The sequence below is a fragment of the Dermacentor variabilis genome, chromosome 4 (assembly GCF_050947875.1).
Source record: "Dermacentor variabilis isolate Ectoservices chromosome 4, ASM5094787v1, whole genome shotgun sequence".
NCBI lineage: Eukaryota > Metazoa > Arthropoda > Arachnida > Ixodida > Ixodidae > Dermacentor > Dermacentor variabilis.
Window position 1 is genome coordinate 133389801 of NC_134571.1, and position 20954 is coordinate 133410754.

Here is a 20954-nt window from a genome sequence, read left to right on the forward strand (position 1 = left end):
AAAAGACAAGGAACGTTGAGTGTATTCCTAGTGAGGATACAGTAAGTAGAAATTATGCCCGGAAAGTCTAGTATTCCTTGTAGCCAAGAGAAATATTAATGATTGCTCTCGTTTTTTCCCGATTAGCTTTCTCTGTATCAGCATAGCTGAGTTATAGACCCGCGCTTGGATTAATGGGATATCATAACTGCAGAAAAAGCTGCGCGAAGGGCGCATACTTTGTGGCCATTGGTGTTATACTCACTGCACGTCTTTTAAACTTTGATCCAAAGATCAATGTACAAGGCGTAGGTGAAAGCGTGTGATTCTATACAAGATGTTAAATGACAATAAAACTACGAAGAATCAATAAAAGCTTCTGAGAATGTGAAGGCGGGAATCTAGTTGGACCTTCGCTTGATCTGCTGTGAAACTTTCTGTTTAACATTTTGCTGATCTTCTGTTGAACTTTGTGTCGAAATTTCTGCTGATATGTTGTTGACCTTTGTGATGAACGGTCTGCTAATCCGCTGTTGAACTTTCTGACGAACACTCTGCTGATCTTCTGTCTAACTTTCTGCCTGTGCTTCACTCAGACTTTATGACGTCATCTCGCTGAACTTTGTGTTAGGCCTCCCAAAAATTTCCGATTGACGTTCATACACATTTTGCTGACATTTCTAAACTGTAGAATGCATGTTTGTAGAAGTTTCTACCATCGTTTGTGTTATCTACTACCAGAGTCGTATGGAACCGATGTTTTACTCTGATCACGTACTTTAAAGTATATGTGTAGCTGTGAAACCACTTTCTCTTTATTAAATTGCAATGAACTCAGGCCGCGCTAACTGTACTGTTCACTTTCGTACATTTATCGCAATCTAGCGCATTGCGTAGCCCCCGAGTAGACGCTTCAATCACCACAGCACATTTTTTTTAACATCCGCATCCACGAAACATCATTGTCCACTTGATGGACAGCACAAGTTCACTAACCATCCCCAGTAACTCTATGTGGAGAAGCATCACCTTATGATCGATAAAGTATCCCGAAGCATACTGTATCGCTTTTACAGATTGTCGGTTGTGAAATGCTAAGTGTATACAAGTGCCTCTATTATTAGTTATCGCTGACTTCGGAGTTGCCAATCGCAATCCCACGGACTTGCCAGTCCTCTCTAAGAAATACGAGTTCGTCTGGGCGTTTTCATTTATATCTCCTAAGAGGACCATCGGGAGCTGCCTCATCTCATTAGGTATGCTATGGACGACCAACTCACTTGCCCGTGTTTCGCCAATGCTAGAAGCGATGCGGCAGCAAGGAATCCTTCAAGCCTGAAGGTAGTTAAAAGGAACACATTTCACTGACATAAAACCAGCTAGTAAGTTCAAGCAATTTGGCTTTGATTTCATTTCTCACAGAAATTGCAAATCCAGCAACCACATTAGCTTATTTTCTAGGCGCACACGCGAAGCGACACCAACTAATTTCTCTCGTACTATTGGCCTCAATCAAAATTTCCGTCGGACCGAGTAGTCGAGCACGTCTCAGAGTGAGGTCTCGAGCAACATCCGAGCAATGTTTCTAAAGTCAGCGCACATTCACGCAACGCACTACAAAGCCACTTCGTGCTGTCATTTCAGCGCACTTTCCCCTGGTTATTTCTAGGCGGTGCTGCTCCAAACGTCTGTACTCATCTGCAAGGAACCTCGGTGTTTTCTTTCCAGTGATGGAAATTGAACTCAACGGACTTGCCCATAAGGCACACTCCTCAGACGGTAGTAGCGCGACTCGTCGCCACGTAAACGAACTTCTGTAGGTGATTTTTGGGATAGTGAACCATTGCACTATTGTAAGTCCACCCTAGAGATTTGTGGATTGTGATGGCGGAGGCCCGTGCAGCGGGAAAAGAGTCAGCCTCAAACTTGAGGCAGACTCAAAACATTTCTTCTTTTCAGTTTGCAGGGCACTTTGGTTGGTTCAACCGGAAGACACTTTGGACTTATTGTAGTATTTTTGGCCACTCGATTATTGCCCACTCGATTATCACTCGTAGATTATGCCCACTCGAACAGAGCATCTCTTTGCGCGCGCAATGCCACCAACTGCTGAGGCAAACTAGATTCGAAGCCTGATAACCTCTCTGTTGACATTGTATTTGATGTGCCCCCACTTCCCCACGCTGCCATTCACCAGACTGTCCGCCGCATGTATATAGTTAACGGCAATAGATTGCTTACCCAGATGCAACCTGAAATTCTTTACCAGACAGCCGGTGTCGCCGTTTTTCAGTTCTTTCGTGTTTGCTTCGGCAGCAGCTTTCTCCTCATCACTCGTATTTCCGATTATGGCACCTGGCAATGAAGGATGCGAGAGCGTATCGTTCGGCGAAACTCATTATATTAATCACCATTTTTGTTCCAGTCGTACTAACGCGCACTCCATCAGGACACACTCGCTCGGCCGTTTCCACCCAGTCATGAATCTTCTTTCAAATAGTTAAATTTTTTTTTGGATCCAACGCTCTTTCATCTTCAATAATCTTCAATGCCATTGAGAATGTCAGCTGACTCCATCTGGCCACTTCAGTGAGTAGTATGACAGAGCATGCCATGGTGGAATGTGCATCCCCGACGCACTTGACATGAATTTTATTCTTAAATACACTTCAGAGGCTCGCACCGTGCCTGCGAAATTGCCCGGCTATGGTGGAAGAGTAATTGGCGCCATTTATGAGAAGATAAGCCGTTTCCCTTGCATTGCGTCGTAGATGATCGCGCGCCCGCACGCCGATCCAGGTGGCCGAGCGCTTCCCCCCGAACTCCTCTCCCCCCGCCCACTCTCATCACTCGCTCGTAACTCCCTCACCTTCGCATAACTCCCTCCATTCCGCCCTCAGTGCCTTTGCTGTGTGTCACGTTCTCCAGACGTACTAACAGCTGAAAAATTACTGTTCCTATTTGCCTATTATCTCAGTAATCACCGATGGAAAAACCGCGCGACAAACGTTCATGTGCAGGCATGATGCGCCTTTTTGTTTTTCTGGAAACCATGAGTATTGCAAGCGTTCAAAATGCAGATTTTTGCTTTTCGTGTTTATAATGCAAAGAATTACCCAGTAGGGACGACTTAGTGCATTAAGTGACGTAATTTTATTGCTAAGCATTGCATTCGGAGTGAAAGAAAAGTCGTGTTGTTCGCTTATTTTACCTGGTCTTCGAGGAATAGGCCTTTCTGCGAATGTTTTCTATGTGCCGCTGCAAAAGCCGACCACCTTGTGTTCCCCTAGTCACCGTTACTCAAGTTGTGGCCAAGTGCAAAATAATGTGATAATGTGTATTTCAGTTTTTAGTACAATGTTATTTTTGTTCTGCCATTTCTTTTTCATTTTGCTTATTACTAACGAACATTTCACGCATTTCATATACTTTCCTGCAAGTTTAAAAGTAAGCTCTTGTTTTCTTTTTTTGGTATGGCTGTAAATCAAACAATCTTAGCATTTTATTCTATTTCTTAGGTACCTTGCGTGCAATTGTTTTTGCCATTGCCTGTGAATTTTCACTTTCTTTACTTGCAATGACTATGTACTACAGGTCGTCCAGTTTTGTGCGATATCTTATGCATATATCACAAGCTCGTCTAGATTTGGGTCTAGAGTGCGTTATATAAAAAATTCGTTTATGTTTTTATATGCGTTTGTCCATGAAACAGCCTTCGCGTTTTCTACCCCTTTTTTGTTATTTCACCGTCTGTGAACTTGTGTGTTTAGTGCTCTCTTATAGATCTTTTCATCGGGCGAGGAGGATAGGGCGTGCAGCGAGCTTTTCCTCCTCTCTGGCTTGGGCGATCCGGCGCTGCGCTGCTTGAAAGTATTGCTGTCGCGGGCTGCGGAACGATTTCGGAATGTTTCAGAGCATACTTTTTGAAATTTACGCCCTGTCTAATAGGCTTGAAATTACTATGTGTCTACGCTAGCCTTCCTGCATGAGGCCGATGGCGCCGCTCAACACAGCGATCACTGCGGTTAGTGAACTAGCATGACACATATATAAGCTATGTGCTTCGGCAATTCCATTTTGGCCTGTATACAGTCATAATATATGAGAGGGATCGCATAAAAAGAATGCCATGGCTAGTTTTGAGGACAAAATTTCCGTAATACCTTGAGTACGCCGTAGAGAACGGAACGAACGCAACCGAAAAAAAAGTAGGTTATCATTCTCTTTCTCAGAAAAGCAAGAGAAAACGCGCTAACGCCGCAATACGACCTCGCATGATCTCGCCACACATCGTTTATTATTATAACCGCTGATATATATAACGGTATATAACCGCCGATGCCGTTAGGGTACTCTTCAAGCACAGTGGCCGCACCCGGTGTTGTGAAGCACTTAGCGAAAAGTATCTCGGCTGTGGGCCCCAGTCTCCCGTGTACTCATTCTTACTGGGCAAGTCCGTGACGGATTTTTTGACCCCCATAATTATTGTAATTTCCTTACTTTTTGGTATACTTTTGAATACGCTCGCCGCGCCTGGGATTTTAAGCCAGCTAGCAAAAAAACAAACCGGCGATCGTGAGAGTTTGGCGTGTACTGTATCTTACCCCCGTATTCTTAAACATGCCTTCACTCAACGCTACTCCTCGACTCAGCCAAGTTGAAGCGACGGGGCTTGCTTCACTCAAGGCGCCGTTACGTTTGATGAAAATTACTCCACCTTTCTTCTGCCAAGGAATGCCTTGAAAATGCGCCATTCACTCGAGTAAAGTGCACGGACCGAGAAAGCGTCTGATATCGAGACTATACCTAAATGTGCTTGTCAAAACTACAATTTAAGACGAATATGTGTTCCCGTTAAGTCGTTTTCCGAATGAAACGACTACATGGCGCAATGCACAACTTTAGCTCGGCAACGCTGCCACTGTAAGCATTAGACTGATAGATCAAGCGAGAGAGCTGTGTTTGAGGTCTGGAAACAATTGGACCCAAACAGCTGACAGCGTGGCGGATGGCTGAAAACCAAGAAATTTTGCGCCGGCATTTGTCCGCTGCTCTTTGTTATCTAGTGCTTCATTGGTGGGTCTCGTTGCGGTTGTTAATCGCGGTTTTTATGGGTGATTTTGTCTGTGTGTGTATGGTGATCGAGCCGGATTGACCTCGAATGAAGCCATAGATGGAACGGCTGATGGGCAGCTTTGTTTCCCTTCAAAATCCAAGACCGACTGGTACTGAAAGTTTGCTTAAAGCAGCAAGAGGACAGAAAATACGGGTGAGTGAACCATTTTTGCATAGAAGCACATCATATCGATGAGGTTTTCGCGGGTTGCTGTCCCGCCATCGATAAAACGTTCCCAATGTACTCAAGCATGACTGTTGTTCATGTTATGGGTATTGGCACCTGAAGCATATTTGAGGCAGCATAAGCTTACAGAGATTTTTTTACTTATCTGAGCATGTAGGATCTTCGGCACGACATTCTGTTATTGATTCCGCTTTGTTAAACAAAACTGCAAAATGTACCTATCGGCGCGCATGTCCAACGACCACTCCAGTATTGCGTACGAAATCTTTCAGTATTGAAGAGAAGCCGCTATAATATACATGTGTCAGAATGCATATGGTTGTGTGCGTAGCACCGGTAGGTTGAAGAAAAGCGTTTTTGAGTCCTGTACTTTGGTTTAGAAACCGTGGTGGTTAGTCAGTTTGGTGAAATTGTAGCACACATATGCAAAGAACCGCCACAGGTGCTTACGTAAGTTCACGCTGTGGCCACATTGTTTTAGTTGTGTTATGTATTTTGATTTTCGTTGCTTAGGTACACTGATCTTACTTAGCGCGCGAATCCCCAGCATAAAATTTTTGGCATTCTGGTGCAGGTTGTGGGCTTTGGGAAGACGAGTCGATGAAAAAATCAATGTCTGTGCTGCACAGCAAGGCTTGTGGCAGACCTGAAAGCATCGATAGATACGGTGCCTGCCCTGTTGGAATTGCACCAGTCCGTTTCCTTTAAAGAACCTAGGTGCTCAAGATGTACTTACTAACCTACTCGGTAATTAGTCTGTGCTTATTTTCATCAACTTCGTAATAATATTACACTGACAAAATGGCGAAATGTACACTGTGTTATTTTGAACCACAAACATGAAACGGTTATGCCATAATGAAATGTAATGCATATTTTATTGCTGTTCAGTTGTCATATAAACTTGTTTTGGAAACCATATATTCATGATTATGATGTGTGAAGTCATCAGTTGCCCATGATGCTTTGCGATGTGAGCTTTTTACTGCCCACAATTAGGGATGCAGCACTTTCGTAGCATTTGTAGCCAGCTCTTTGGTATGCTGAAGCTACTTTAACACGAGGTAGTGTACATTATTAAATATTTCATTATTTGATGGTTAATCGCAGCCTGTATGAAGTAACAGTAGTGATGCACTGTATACTGTATTTTTCAGGATCTTCGTTGTCACAGTCTGCATCATCATTTGGTCTAATTAGGGAACCTACAAGACGTGCTGCTACCCTACGTTTCGCTGCTCGTTCAATTGGTGAAGTTCTGCAAGCGCCATGGAAGCCAGCTGTCATCCTTATCCAATGCAGGAAATTCTTTGTTGCGACGCTCATAATTCATCCTAAGCTGAAGCTAGAACCAGAGCAGAAACAGCATATATTCTGCAATGGTTTACCATTACTCGCCGTCGGATACTTACACCCGACAGGCTACCATCTGGAATACAGGTGGAGTTTTATTCTAGAATATATTTGTGAGCAATACTACTGCTTCTGTTTGCAAGATCAGAGTTCACGCTGTATTTCCATATAAAGCTACAATAAGACGAGCAAAATGTTAAGTTGTTTTAGAAAAAAATAATGGCACATGGATTGACCAGAAATTATTAAGCGGTACATACCATTTTAATAAATTTTGCTGAAGGAAAGAAACCCTGCATAAATATACAATCACTTCAGCTACAACGCGTCTATGAAGGCAAATACATGCAGCCAAGGTGCTTTTAGTGGTGATGTTTGAGCTGATAGGATGTCAGATGCGGTTGGATAGAGAGCCAAAATATTGTGACAACTATTGTACTGCAGCAGGACGCACTAACTGGAGCTCTTCACTTGCACACTTATGCAAGCGCATCACACACATCACACAGGGAAAGGCAGTTGCTCTGCGTGCATGTGTTGGCAGCCTGATTCCCGCATAAAAAAACGTGTTCTTGATAAATATGAAATTATGGTAAGGCGCATGAAAAGAAGCTTAGGTACTGTATTCGTTTTCTTTAGTTGAACCCTCTGGAAAGCGAGAATGTTCGCAACAAAGATATGCGATATATCTGCCACTACTTGGTAGCAATGTCTGTACTTCGAGCTGTCACTGGACTGCTACAGCTTTATCGCAGTAAAAGATACTGTGATGTGCAAATGTATTCGCTGTTGTATTGTTATTGTGTTTTTTTTACTCAAAGAAGACATTCCACTCATCTGGGTATACATGCAGATATAATTCTGAATGCCGCTTCATAACTGGCCACTGGGCGTTGGGCTCGGATGTTCATAGGCCTGATAAGCTAATTAAACTGAATAACTTGAAGCAAAGCTTACATATTTACTTGTTACGACTTTAAATTCCACCAAGTGCACACTATCCACCCAAAATTACAGTATATTATCTTTTTTTCCCTAGCGCAACCAGCTGCATGGAACTAAAGAAAATTGAGAAAAAAAGCAAAGTGAACGGACCTGCTCGTTCAAAGAGATGATCGCCTTTCAGCAGTGTGGTTCCCCGTCCTTGGATTAGAGTAGTCAGTGGCGATCTGCGCTAGTGGGTGACTACCGGTGTTTGCGCAAGCAATACACGCATGCAAGCAATACACGCACTAGTCGCAGGAATCGCGTAAATCTTCGTCGTTGTTTTCTTTTCATGGGTTTGAAGTACGCCGCATTTATATTTCGCGCCGTGCTTGAACTGATGCGGCCTTATACGATCAGCCACGGGAAACACGTGAATGCTCTGGCGCCAATAGTAGTTTTGGAGCACTCGCACCAAGAATACCTTTATGCAGGTTAACAACTGGCTCATGCCAGGAATAATAAGACACTCACTGCACTAGCTTGTAGTCTTCTTGACAGGACGACCGATCTGTCTCGGCGCCGCAGTGGAATAATTCTGGTGCCGAAGCACTCCAGAGGATCGCACCGGTCCCAAAAGTGAAGCCATTGATAATGCGGAGCAACGTTAACTAATGAAAAGCTACGGAGGCAACTTGCGTCCTTCCGAAAAAAGCTTACGAGGCGGGCGACAGGTAACAAGGCCACCATGTTTACGCACTAACTTCACTCAAGGCGCGTTTCGAGTGGAAAGTCGAGTCGAAGTTCGTTTGTGAATACGGAGGTTAATCAGGCAAGTTTTTGATGCTTTCAATGGCCCCACAACATACGCATGCCTTCATTCGGTACTCATGCTTGACGAAGACGCGATGAATGATTTTAAAGGGTTTTAACACGTGAGTGTTTTGCTTGCGCCGACCGAACGCGCGATAGATAACGCCGAGGAAGTGAAAAATAAGTACTTGAAAATTCAGTTTTGTGAACGACTGAGAACAGGCTTTTCACGCACGCATTCCTCTCAAGCGCGAGTAGAAGTCATTCTGCGAGCGTCTAGCATGGTCTGGGTGAGAGTCTGTGTTGTGGCCACCTGGTGTATATAGCTTACTATCGCGTCGTCTGAGGTGAAATTGTTTTGGAAAAGCGCAGTCGCCGTGCACTTGTGCTCTTTAAGTGCAGGAAACAATGCCCTGAAAAGGGGGAATGCTTGGAAATCAGAATGTCGTAATTTATAGCATGGCTTGGGACGAATCGGGTATTTTGACGGCATGTGTGTAAAGGCGAAAGGCTTTTGTTTGTAGTGTTGCCCCTTCACCACTTTCGCACGATACCCCTCTACATGCTCTTTTCCTATAAGGCATAAATACCAAAATGTCACATGCTTGTATTTTACTTTCTTCAGGTGATACCGTACGGTCGAGCTTCCAACGGGTGCTCCTGCTTACCTGGTTCCACAACGCTGCATTAACGCACAAGAAGCCCGGAACGAGCATTTAAATAGAGCGAAATAAACATTTCCAGGGTGTCTTGTGTCAACGCTATGAAATTGCACTTGCACAGATTCGATAAGGGATTGTAAATATAGTTCGCAATTGTTTTATATAATTAAGCGATCCCGCACTAAGACCGCACGCGAATGAGCAACAAAAGCAAAAAAAAAGGGGGGGGGGGGCGCCGAATAGTGCAGCCTGCGTAGCGCGTGCGATCTAGCATTCAAAGCGCCTGCGTCCAAAACCGAAATGGGAAGAAATTAATCCCATCCGCTTGGTGCTCTACAGTCAATTCGGCCACTAGGCTCTATGGGGGTGTCCACTCTTGTTGCATGTCTTTCTCTATGACATTGCTCTAAGATATCCCCTCAAAGCTCTTTCATTCGGCACGTCGAACACGAAGCGGATGCAACGTGGACGGAAAGCGTGCACTTTGTTTCTAGCGAACACGGGCGACAAAAGTTACCGTAACATTACGCCTGGTTGCTGGGGATTCCGAAAAGGCATTTCTCTGCATTCCTTGCGGGAAAGACGACAGGGATTGAGGTTCTGAACTGGCCGCAAAAGCTTCCTGCCTTCGAACTTCTGCTTGTGCGACGTAAGCTTCTTCAATGAATTTTCCTTTAAAGGTGACGTGCTGCGCTATTTATTATTTGTTCGATCTGCAGGACAGTGGAATGATCTTCCGCGTATGATAGCTATATTTAATGCCTTATTTGATGAGTTTTACCGCGCTTTCTGTAATTAGTTTCTGTGGTATTGGTCTTAAATGTAATGCTTATTTTTATGCATCCCCCTGCTGTATTGCTGGCAAAGACGAAGCAGATATCAGATAAATAAATAAAATAACTTGCGCGCGGTTAGCTGGACACATCGCTTTCAAGCGACCGTGCTTGCGTGTGACCGCTAAACTTGTCCGCTTCGCCCACCTCGTTCTGCTTGGAGCTTTTTTTTGACAACGATGGAGTTAGTACAAGTGACTTCGGGTCAGCTGTTCGGTTCTTGCCGCTCGTTCGGCATTGCGCTTTTCTTTGATGTTCCTTTCTCGCTGCCCGCTTTGCTTCCTGCTATCCAAAATCACGTAGCACCTACATTTCAAGTAAGCTCTTTGGTTCACGTGGCCAGCTCTGCTTTGCGCTACTGTTTCCAGGAAACTTTTCGGTTCACGCGTCCAGCTGCGCTGTGCGGTACTATTTACATTAAACTGTTCGGTTGGCGGCTCGCTTTGCTTCGCTCTATTGAACATGACGTAGTACCTATTTTTCAAGTAAGCTCTTGGGTTCGGGTGGCCAGCTGTGCTTTGGGGTAGTGTTTACAGTAACCTGTTGGGCTGGCAGCTGGCTTTGCCTCTCTATATGCAAATTCGCGTAGTACTTACCTTTCAAGCAGAGCTCTTTGGTTCGGGCGGCTAGCTCTGCTTCGCGCTACTGTTTACACTTACCTGTTTGGTTCGCGCGGCCAGCTTTTTGAGCTACTGTTTCCAGTAAACGGTTTGCGCAGCCTGCTATTCTATATTTTCTACGTGCGTTCTTCGGAGGAAGAAAGACGAGAAAGCCTGCCTGGAAGCGCAGGCATGCCAGATTTGGAAAAAATACGACAAATGCAAAGCCGAGGCTCAGTAGCGATAACCACCAAAGAAATACACTTCCTCGGTGAACACATGCATTGAACTCGCCACCTTCTTTAAGGAGGGACGTTATGTGTCCGGTATTTCAGAGGCCGTTTTTAATATTGTTAGGTTGCGCATGTTTGCGCTACATTTATATCTGGTTCACTAGGAATAAATTTTCAACATCTTCATCAGACTATTTTATGTACACCGCAGGACGAAGGCCTCTGCCCGCGATCTCCCATAACACCTGTCCTGCGCCAGCCGATTCCAACTAGCACTCACAAATTTCCTGATTTCTTCGCTCCACCTAGTCTTCTGTCGTCCGCTACTGCGCTTCCCTTCTCTTGGTACCCATTCTGTCACCCTAATGGTCCAAAGGTTGTCTAATCTGCGCTTTACATGACCTGCTCAGCGCCATTTTTTCTGTTAATTTCTATTAGAATATCGTCTATACCCTTTTGCACTCTGATCCAAACAGCTCTCTTTCTGTCTGTTAAAGTTATGCCTAGAATTCTTCGTTCCATCGCTCTTTGCGCAGTCCTTAATATGTTCTCAAGTTTCTTTGTCAGTCTCCAAGTCTCTGTCCCATATGTCAGCACCGGTAAAATGCACTGATCGTATAGCTTCCATTTCAGTGATAGCGGTGAGCATCCAGTCAGGAGCGCAGGATGTCTGCCGTATGCGATCCAACCTATTTTTATACTTCTGTGAATTTCCTTTTCATGGTCATGGTTCCCTGTGATTAGTTGACCTAGGTAAGCGTACTCCTCAACAGACTCTAGAGTCTGACTGGCGATCCTGAATCGTTGTTCGCTTGCCCGGTTATTAATCATGAGCTTTGTCTTCTGCATATTAATCTTCAGCCCCACTCTTACACTCTCTCTGTTAAGGTCTTCACTCATTTGTTATAGCTCGTCTGCAGTGTTGCTGAATAGAAGAATGTCATCGGCAAACCGAAGGCTGTTGAGGTATTCGCCGTCGATCCCTACTCCCAAACCTTCAAGGTTAACAGCTTAAATATTTCTTCCGAGCAAGCAGTGAATAGCATTGGAGAGATTGTGTCTTCTTGTCTGACTCGTTTCTTTATAAGTATCTTCCTACTTTTCTTGGGTAGAATTAAGGTGGCTGTGGAATCTCTGTACATCTTTTCCAAGGTATTTACCTAAGCGGTCTGTACTCCTTGATTACACAATGCCTCTAGGACTGCTGGTATCTCTACTGAATCAAATGCTTTTTCGTAATCAATGAAAGCCATTTAGAGAGGCTTATTGTACTTTGCGGATTAATCGACAACCTAATTAATGACGTGGATTTGATCCATTGTTGAGAATACCTTCCTGAAGCCCGCCTGTTCCCTTGGTTGACTAAAGTCCAAGCCGGCCCTTTGCCTTATTGGAGATAATTTTGGTAAATATCTTATATAATACTGGGAGTAAGATAATAGGCCTATAATTCATTAGTTCTTTAATGCCTCCCTTCTTGTGGATTAGTATGTTGTTTGTATTCTTCCAGTTTTCTGGGGCCCTTGCAGCTGACAGACTTTGAGTATAAATAGAGAGCCGCCAGTTTTTCAAGCATTATGTCTTCTCCATCTTTCATTGAATCGTCTATTATTCTATCTTCTCCTGCCACTTTTCCACCTTTCATATCTTGCAAGGCCCTTCAGACCTCATCTCTAGTTATAGGAGGAGTTTTTGTATCCTGTTCATAATCGTTCCGAATGGCGTTCTCAAAGACACCAGAACTGACGAAGTTAAGGCCCATATTGTTGACGTCCTGCGTCGGTGAACTCATGGAACATGTGGTCCTCGCACGCCTCACTAGATACACAGATGATGGAGCATTTCACCCACATACAATGGTTTGATTTCGACCCAAGTTATCGACGAAGGATATTATGCTCAAACTATAACATCAAATCATAGATGCGGGTGAGAACACTCTAGGCACCAAAGCAATACTAGGTCTTGATCTAACTTACGCCTTTGACAGGGTCACGCACAAGGCAATACTGCAAAATCTCTAAAAGCTGCATGTTGAACGTAAAACATACACGTACATCAAAGATTCTTGTCGGATCATACCGCAAAAATTCCAATTGGAGAATCCAAATCGGAGGCGCCGAAACTAGGTAATAGGGGTACCCACCAGGGTTCAGTCTTATCTCCCTTTCTATTCAATGTGGCAATGATTGGTCTTCCTGCATGTGACTGGAAAACAGACTCCGACACAGCCTATACGCGGACCATATAACACTTTGGGTGGCAGGTGGAAGTGATGGGCATGTGGAAGAAATCCTTCAAAGAGCAGTAAACACGGTCGAAGACTACATCAGAGACAAGGGACTGTGATGTTCCTCGCAAAAATGAGAACTTCTGCTCTATAGACCCACATGCCGGGGTCGAAAAAGCATTAGGGAAAGGCCGGGCATTGTGGTCACAGTAGAAGGCAGCACGATACCGTTATTGGGGAGTCTGAGAATACTGGAACTCCGCATATCCGAAAACGGCCATAAATGAGAAACCATATGAAAACTCACAATAGTGTTCAACAAACAATCCGACTAATGAAGCAGTTATCCAACAAGCACTATTTATTGTACGAAAGGGCACCATCTCATCCGATTAATAGAAACATTAGTAATCAGACGTTTTGTTTGTGTGGTCCCTTAACTCAAGCTCTACGCTGCGGAGAAAGCCAAGATAGAATGCATTATTAGAAGGGCGTATAACCCAGCCTTGGGACTTCTGGCAAATACGTCAAACGAGAAATTCTTGGCGCTCGGCGTGCACAACACACTAGACGAACTCATTTAGGCGCAGAGCGTAGTGCAGTATGAAAGGCTTACACAGAGTTTCGTCGGGAGACACATCTTAGGTGACATCGGAATGACCTACGAAGCATAACACGGAGTGCCGAGAGACATCCCAAGGAAAATAAGGGAACAACTATCAATACCCACAATCTGCAGAAACATGCACCCGGAGTTTCACCAAGATCGAAGAAACGCAAGAGCGAGAGCTCTCCAGAAAAGATTCCGTAGTGCCAGGGACGTGGTCTATGTGGACGCGGCGGAGTGTGCAAATAGAGCATGTCGATAGTTGCTACGAGTCTAGAGTGTGACTGTGAAGTCAGGGGGACGGTAAAAACAGGGAAGGCGGAGGTGGCATGGAGAGGCTGCCTTATCACTGGCAATAGCCTCCACGGAAGCTTACATCGTAGTAAGCGACTGCAAGACATCCGTAAAGAAATATGCAAAAGGAAGAATCTCGCCGGAAGCGCTGAGAACTTTTAAACAACTTTCGTGAAGATCGCGATATTCACATTATATGGGCACCCGCACACTCCTCTCTCCCCGGGAATGAAATAGCGCACAACCTAGCTCGAGAACTGACAGGCCGAGCAGGTGAGACGCAACAAATACTGGGAACGGAGAGAAACCAGATGACCAGCTTTAGCGACATCACCAAATCAAATTTGGAAAGGCCCATTTCCCCCTGGCACATTCCTCACTTAGTAGACGGCAAGTGACGGCATGGCGTCTCTTACGAACAGATACATATCCGAACCCGATGGCCTGCCAGTGCTACTACCCGGACCTTTACACGGATAAATGCAGACTCTGTCAAGAAATGGCGGACCTACAACATATGGTTTGAGATTGTCATCGGACACTCACACAGAATAAAATAAACAAGTCCAGAGAGCAGTGGCAAACCGTGTTTGAAATAAACAAGACCAGAGAGCAGTGGGAAACCGCGTTGCTCAGCTGTGCACCGGAAGACCAACTCAAGGCAATCCAGCACGCCGAAGATGCCGCCAGGGCCCAAGGGCTCGAGGCCGTCATCTATGTAGAGAGGCCTAGGCCTGAAATCTGCTGTGCACAAATAAAGTTTATTCCTCCTCCTCCTCCTGCAATGCATTATGTGCACTCAGGGTTGGCTTAGGCTGAACTGCTGCAATTGTATAAGCTGTATCATAAATTCTTAAATATAAACGGGAATAATGAAAAGTCTCTTTCCTGCTGCGCATACGTAGTGCCAGATGTCATAATTTGTGTGAAAATCTCCAATATTTTTTTTATTACCAACTTTGGTACACATTAAAGTTGGTCAGTGCTGACGCCGTTTGATCTATATAAATGATAATACTTACATAAGCTTAAGCAAAAAGTGTTCTATAGTTTACAAGGAGCAGCTTATAAGGAGTCGGAGAACAATACATAGATCACAAATAAATTTTTTGTAAACATTCGGATAACTATTTCGGTACTGGTTCCATGTATCGACGAAAAGTATATTGTTTCTCTGTATTTATTACTTCTTTAAATGTTTATCAATTTGGTATATGTGCAATATTGCAGTGGCATGAAATCAAGGCGCCACAACAAATCATCTGGTTGGGAATTAACATGGCACAAGAAAGACACTGACCGCAGTGGAAGTAAAACTTTCCCTGTTGTAGTTTATTTTCGTCCGCGTTTGTAGTGACATGTAAAATAAGAATGCAACAATCCAGTATGCTAATTAGAGCTAACTATAGCACCTGCGAAGCTGAATCAAGCCTCGACATAAATGTGTACATTGCAGCGACATCAGTACTTCCCAAGACGGCTACTAGCCGTAAATGGAAGGAGCATTAGCTGGGCTATCAGCTCGCTTGTAAAGGTCTAGAGTACAGCTACAAAAAGTGGCTACTAGCTGTGGCCTTAGCTACATCACGCTGGATGGTAGACGTCTGCTAGCTACGTGCTTCCTGGTAACTTAGTAACCTCTATTTGCAAGTCCATAGGAATTTCGGTGCAATAATTCCTGCCTTGTTGAATGGCAATGCTAATATTGTTTACGCATTCTGTATTCCTGGCCAGCGTTGGATCTCTCACAGAATGGAATGCCGATATTCGCGCCACGTATGAAAAAGCCGGGTATAAAAAAGCGTTCTTTCTGCACGCAAGAGTAAAACTTATGTATCGCTAATACATGACGAACCTCGTTCTTTAATCTGAAAAGCCTCTAAATAATTCATGTGCCGTGATGCACATTCTTTTTTCCAAGAATCCGTATATTCTCCAATAGTGGCTCACATTGATATGAATTGCAGTGTAGACAGATGTGCTCCATCTTTGCCTTTTAAATATAGCTCACGTACCCGCACACGCTCATTTATGCATTGTCCGGTCTGGCCTACATATGTCTTGCTACAAGTCAGCGGGATCACATATACGACTCCGGTGACACATCTTACGTACGTCTTGGCGTGCTTTTCACTGCCACCACATTTCTTACTGCCATCGGCAAGTATGTGTGGGCACAGCTGGGCAAGCTTGCGTGGCGCAGATAATACAAATGGCAGCCAATGTCTGCAACATTCTTTTGGTTGGCGTAACCCGATGCATACAGCGTAAAATCTCCGGCCTCACCATTCTCTGCTCTTGCTAAGCCTTTCTCTTGCGTGCGTCGCTCTTGAATTTCTGTAGAAGCGAATCCGCAGCGATGGAAACGAGCACATGGGAAAACCGAGGCGATCAAATTGATTTTGAAAGCTTGCCTGCATTGCGTGAGGACACGACCGTACAAGAGCGGACTCGAGGCAGAGTTTATCTTGGGCCATTTGATCAGTCTTAGAATGCGTCGACTCATATGACAGCAATTCCTTTGTTGTCTGAGGCAAATAAAGCCAGCAGGCGTGGCCCTTCGCCATGGCGATGTGTGCACTAGAAAATTGCAAAGAATTGTGGGAAGGTTACTCGTAAATAAAAACTATTCCTTTGCCGAGACAGCAGAAATTCGCTAAAGGTTTGCGTAGAGTGGGCTGATATGAGGCAACGGAATGTGGTTTTAAAAGAATTTGAAAATCAGCATATCTAAATACCTTCATTACCTCCACCCCATTAAAATGCTGCTGCAAAGAACAATCTATAGCAGATAAAAAACTATTTGCAAAGCCCAGGAACAACACAGAAAACAATACAAATGCCTTGTCATTGGACATAACAATCGTCATTAAAATTGATGAATGTGACTAATATAAAACACTAGAAGACATAAAAAAGCATCCATGGACACGCCTGAAGCATTTTGGAAGGCAATAGCACCACTTTCCTAGATGGAACTTCAGACACAATGAAGCAATTTGTTGTGTGGGACACAATAAAACAAATCTTCAATGTCAACGAAAGACATGTACCTTATTAAAGGATTCATCTGCAGAAAGTGCATGACCGGTGAAGTATTCTCAGTCAGAAAGTTGTCATTAACGGGTGAATTAACGAGCTTCATTAAAAAGGGCCTAATTACTCTGCCACCTACCGCTTTCACTCCCAATTATCCAGCATTTTAATGGGGAGGGTGGAACTAATGAAAGTATTTAAATATGTTCATTATATTTGCCAGCTGGGAGGTGACAGAGGGCGACAATATTCGTCCCCTCTTTTCACGTATTGTCTCTGCCAGATGAGCCATGGGACGGATAATTTCACAATGACAATTTATTGAAACAAGGAAAACTAAAAAGGAATGGAAACGATGAAAGAATATAATGTCATGATGATGAGTGCTGTCTGTTGAATGGTGAAGCCTTGGATGGCGAAATTCTCTACTGCTGCAAAGATGTCGAACATTCCCTGATGGAATTCGATGAGCCATATTCTCAGGAGGGCTGCCCGGCTACCAGGGATCACGCCATTTGGCCCAAAGCCACACTTGCGCAGGAGAAATTTGATGAACCAGCTTACAGCCACTGTGACGACTGCATATAATGAGAAAAAAGACATAGCGTCAACATGGCCATCTTTTTCAAATTGAATATGTGTAAAAGTAGCAATTACGAGGGGCCGCTCACAATACATCCAATCAATCTCGAGTGCTAGATGACCCTTCTAGAAACGTCGCAATGTATGTCTTATGCAAATAGATTGTTTAATTGGAGACAAAATTGGGCATAAAAGGCGCTCACAATAATTTCTCAAGTCGCTCGTCCATGGCTAAATTAAATATCATAGGCTGCATTGGTTATCTCGCAGCTCGACATTTGCCTTTCACTATAGCGCGCTTGAGTCAGACAGCCAGTTAAGGACAGGGGGATGCTTCTGCACATAATAAGGTACCTTCAAACAGGCGTGTACGCAAATGAGATTTTTAGCGATATCTTCGATAGTGGAGTAAGGATAAAAGTTTTTTTCTTCCAAGATTGATTCCCATAATAAAACTACAGTGCACCTGATTAACCATTCATAAACAATTTCTGAGCACGTGCTGGCGGGCGAGTTGGTTATGCATGATTACAACGAAGGCGCCAAATAAAAGAACAGACGAGGAAAGACGACACCGGACAACCACGTAGGCGCAACCACGTTGTGCCTACGTGGTTGTCCCGTGTCGTCTTTCTTCGCCCATCGTTATTTGGCGCCTTCTTTGTAATCAGGTAAACAGGTTTGAAATGTTATTTCATATATATATATATATATATATATAAGTTTAATTCAAGCAGAAGCAATGCATTTATCACAATGTTAGGACATAATACAGGTACGCCTTGGATTCAGTCAACTACGATCTGATTTCAAAAACAAGGATTTTCTACACCCGTTTATTACAGCAAAAGAAATTCATTCAGCAGCTTACAAAACCTCAACTTCCAAACAAGTGTAAGGAAAAATAATGTTGCATACACGGAGTCAGGAGACACATGGTGCATGAGCACATATTTAGAGTGGATAACAAAATGTTTCAATAATTTTTAAAGTTCTCAATTATTTTTAAACTTACCAAAATTGTTAGTCAAGAGTGACAGCAAGTAATGACTTGCAGGCAATTATATTTTTGGCAGTGTTGTAATGAAGATTTCGTTTTTACTCAACATGGCTCACTGTACTTAAAATACGTTTTTCGCTAAAGAATTATATGTAAGAGGAAGCTTTGGCTCCGGCCCAACTCCAACGAGGCCTATTCAAATACATGTAAAATGCAGAAAGGCTTTTGTGAGATAATCCTTGAACCGTAATAATGAAATTTGTTGTATTCGAGAGAGAAAGTTAAATTCTAGTTACTTTTCGTAGCTAAATCATGATTTAGGGCCTGAACCCGGCGTATTCAAATACATGTAAAACGCAGAAATGCTTTTATGAGATAAGCCCTGGACCGATTCTAATGATATCTGCTTCATTTGAGAGAGAAAGTTAATTTCTGTTTACAGTGTGAAGTGAAATTTAGATTTAGGGCCTGAATTTTGGTAAAAGAATTTTCAAAAACTTGAAAGTGCGAATAAAAGTAGAAGCACAAAGTTTAGAAGTTAGTAGCTCTCCATCATAAACAGATATCGGGGTTCTGGAAACGGCAACCTTTAGATCATTCAAAGCGGACAAATGCTATTTGTCAATTGATATCTTACGTGAATTTGTTACGTTGTGTACAAGGGTTACGTAAAAGCTGTATTTCCATATTACTAAATTTTTTCAGATTTATGTGTAACATATAAATTTTGTCTACTTTAGATGTACTATCAGATACAATTCACAGAATTCGGATATAATTTTTCGTTCCTGACTTAGAGTTTAAAACTTGTTAGTTATTTTTCTGAAAATTTGCTATTTTTGCCAAATTTTGATAAAAGATTGAAAATCTTAATCAAAATTCGAAACGAATAGTCACTAGATTTTAAGTTTTCTTTAAAATGCAACGCACTCCACCAAATTTGATAAGTGGCTGCCCCGAAAATTAATTCTCCTTTTACATGTATTTAGATAGGATTGCCCGAGCTAAAGATTCCTCCTAAGCAGTTACTTTATTCACTAGGCAAACTATAAGTGCTGCAGCAGCTTTGACCACTAGCATTTGGAAGGAATTAGAATAGAACGCCTACGGTCGCCCCACGCAGCTGCCTCAAGGATGCGGATGTTCACACAGGTGAACTCGGACACTCCATCGTCATCAGCCTATTTTGATGTCCACTGCAGGATGAAGGCCTCTCCTTGGAACCTCGAATTACCAATTTATCGCGCGACCTGATTACAACTTGCAGCTGCAAATTTTCTAATTTCAGAACCCCGGCTGATATTCCGCCATCCTCGACTGCATTTCCCTTCTCTTGACACCCATTCGCCAGCTGTAATGGTCCACTGGTTGCATACCCTACACATTACACGCATTCCCAGCTGCATATCACCATTCTCTCAACGCCCGCACATCTGAGCTGCCAAATCAAATCGGCGCTTTTAGGACTCCATAGTGATGATTTCTTCGGACGCTGATGCCAGGAACTGGTCTACGAACAATTTTTTATCGTTTCATTTGTTCGACAAGCAGCGCCTTGTTGAAGCATCAGCCACACTGAATGGCTGCGCTCCGTAGAAGGCTGCGTTGCCAGCAGCAGTGCCATAACCGAACACAGCTTTGTGGGCAAAGGGTTCCCGGGTAACAACACCGTGCTTCTGCATGCACATCCAGCGAGTTGTACTGTTGGTACAGATGTGATCAGATGAAAATGAAGATAGTCGATCAATGGAAACTTTGAAACGCAGTTATCATTAAGCTATGTAACACGTGGAAGGCTGCGGAACATGCAATGAAAAATGCAGGTCTTCTTGTTATATTTATTGCGTTTCTACAGTGTTAATAACATTAGGACGAAAAATGACGTAGAAGTAATCGATTTCTTTTTCGTCAATTCGAACTGGAGTCTGGAGCATGAAATACAACTTGCTACACATCAGTGAGCGCCGCTTTTGGCATAAGTGGGCTGGCATTAACAAAATATAGAATGTCATGTTTTAACCATTTCCCGGATCATATACCTTGTCATAAATCTTGATTCAGTTGTCCATTTATGAATGCGAAGCCCATGCCACGATGCTTATTTTTACTTGGTGCTTCAGGTAAGAAAATCGTTACATTTTTCCCAGATCGCTCAAGTTCCTGACTAAAAGGGCTTGTATTGTTCTACAACTATTCAAAGAAATGACTGTTTTTGGCGTTCCTGAAAACCTCTGCTTCTTGCAGAATTGCTGAAATATGCTGCTGGAACAATTGTTTGATAGCTCAGTTGTTAAATTTAAGAACCATGTGGGTGCTGTGGTTTATGTACACGCCATGTCGATTTGGCAGTTAGCCTTCACCGTGACTATGCGACGACTTTATGGAAATGATGCATTTTGTTTTTTTCTTGTGGAGCGTTACCCGTACTGCAACTTTGTGCTGATGTTGGTATAGCGATTTTACTGATAGTAAACTCAGGTTATGAACCGCAACCAGCAATTAAGGAT

General features: G+C 43.4%; 1 protein-coding gene and 1 long non-coding RNA gene across 4 annotated transcripts in view; one reads left to right on the forward strand and one right to left on the reverse strand.

Moving 5' to 3' along the window:
• The window catches only part of LOC142579799 (uncharacterized), a 210873-nt gene that overhangs the window by 114359 nt on the left and 75560 nt on the right, over nucleotides 1–20954 (reverse strand). For 2 of the 3 annotated variants that reach the window (XM_075690373.1, XM_075690372.1), the window contains exon 5: nucleotides 17186–17443. The exons of the other annotated variant lie outside the window; for it this stretch is intronic. In XM_075690373.1, coding sequence (XP_075546488.1) covers nucleotides 17202–17443 — 242 coding nt within the window. In that variant the 3' untranslated portion in view covers nucleotides 17186–17201. Of the gene's footprint in view, nucleotides 1–17185; nucleotides 17444–20954 lie in introns of those variants that run through there. 3 annotated transcript variants of the gene reach the window in all.
• On the forward strand, nucleotides 3128–9109 carry LOC142579798 (uncharacterized). Its single transcript, XR_012827448.1, has 3 exons — nucleotides 3128–5248; nucleotides 6439–6721; nucleotides 8997–9109. It is a non-coding gene; the product is annotated as an uncharacterized LOC142579798 (long non-coding RNA).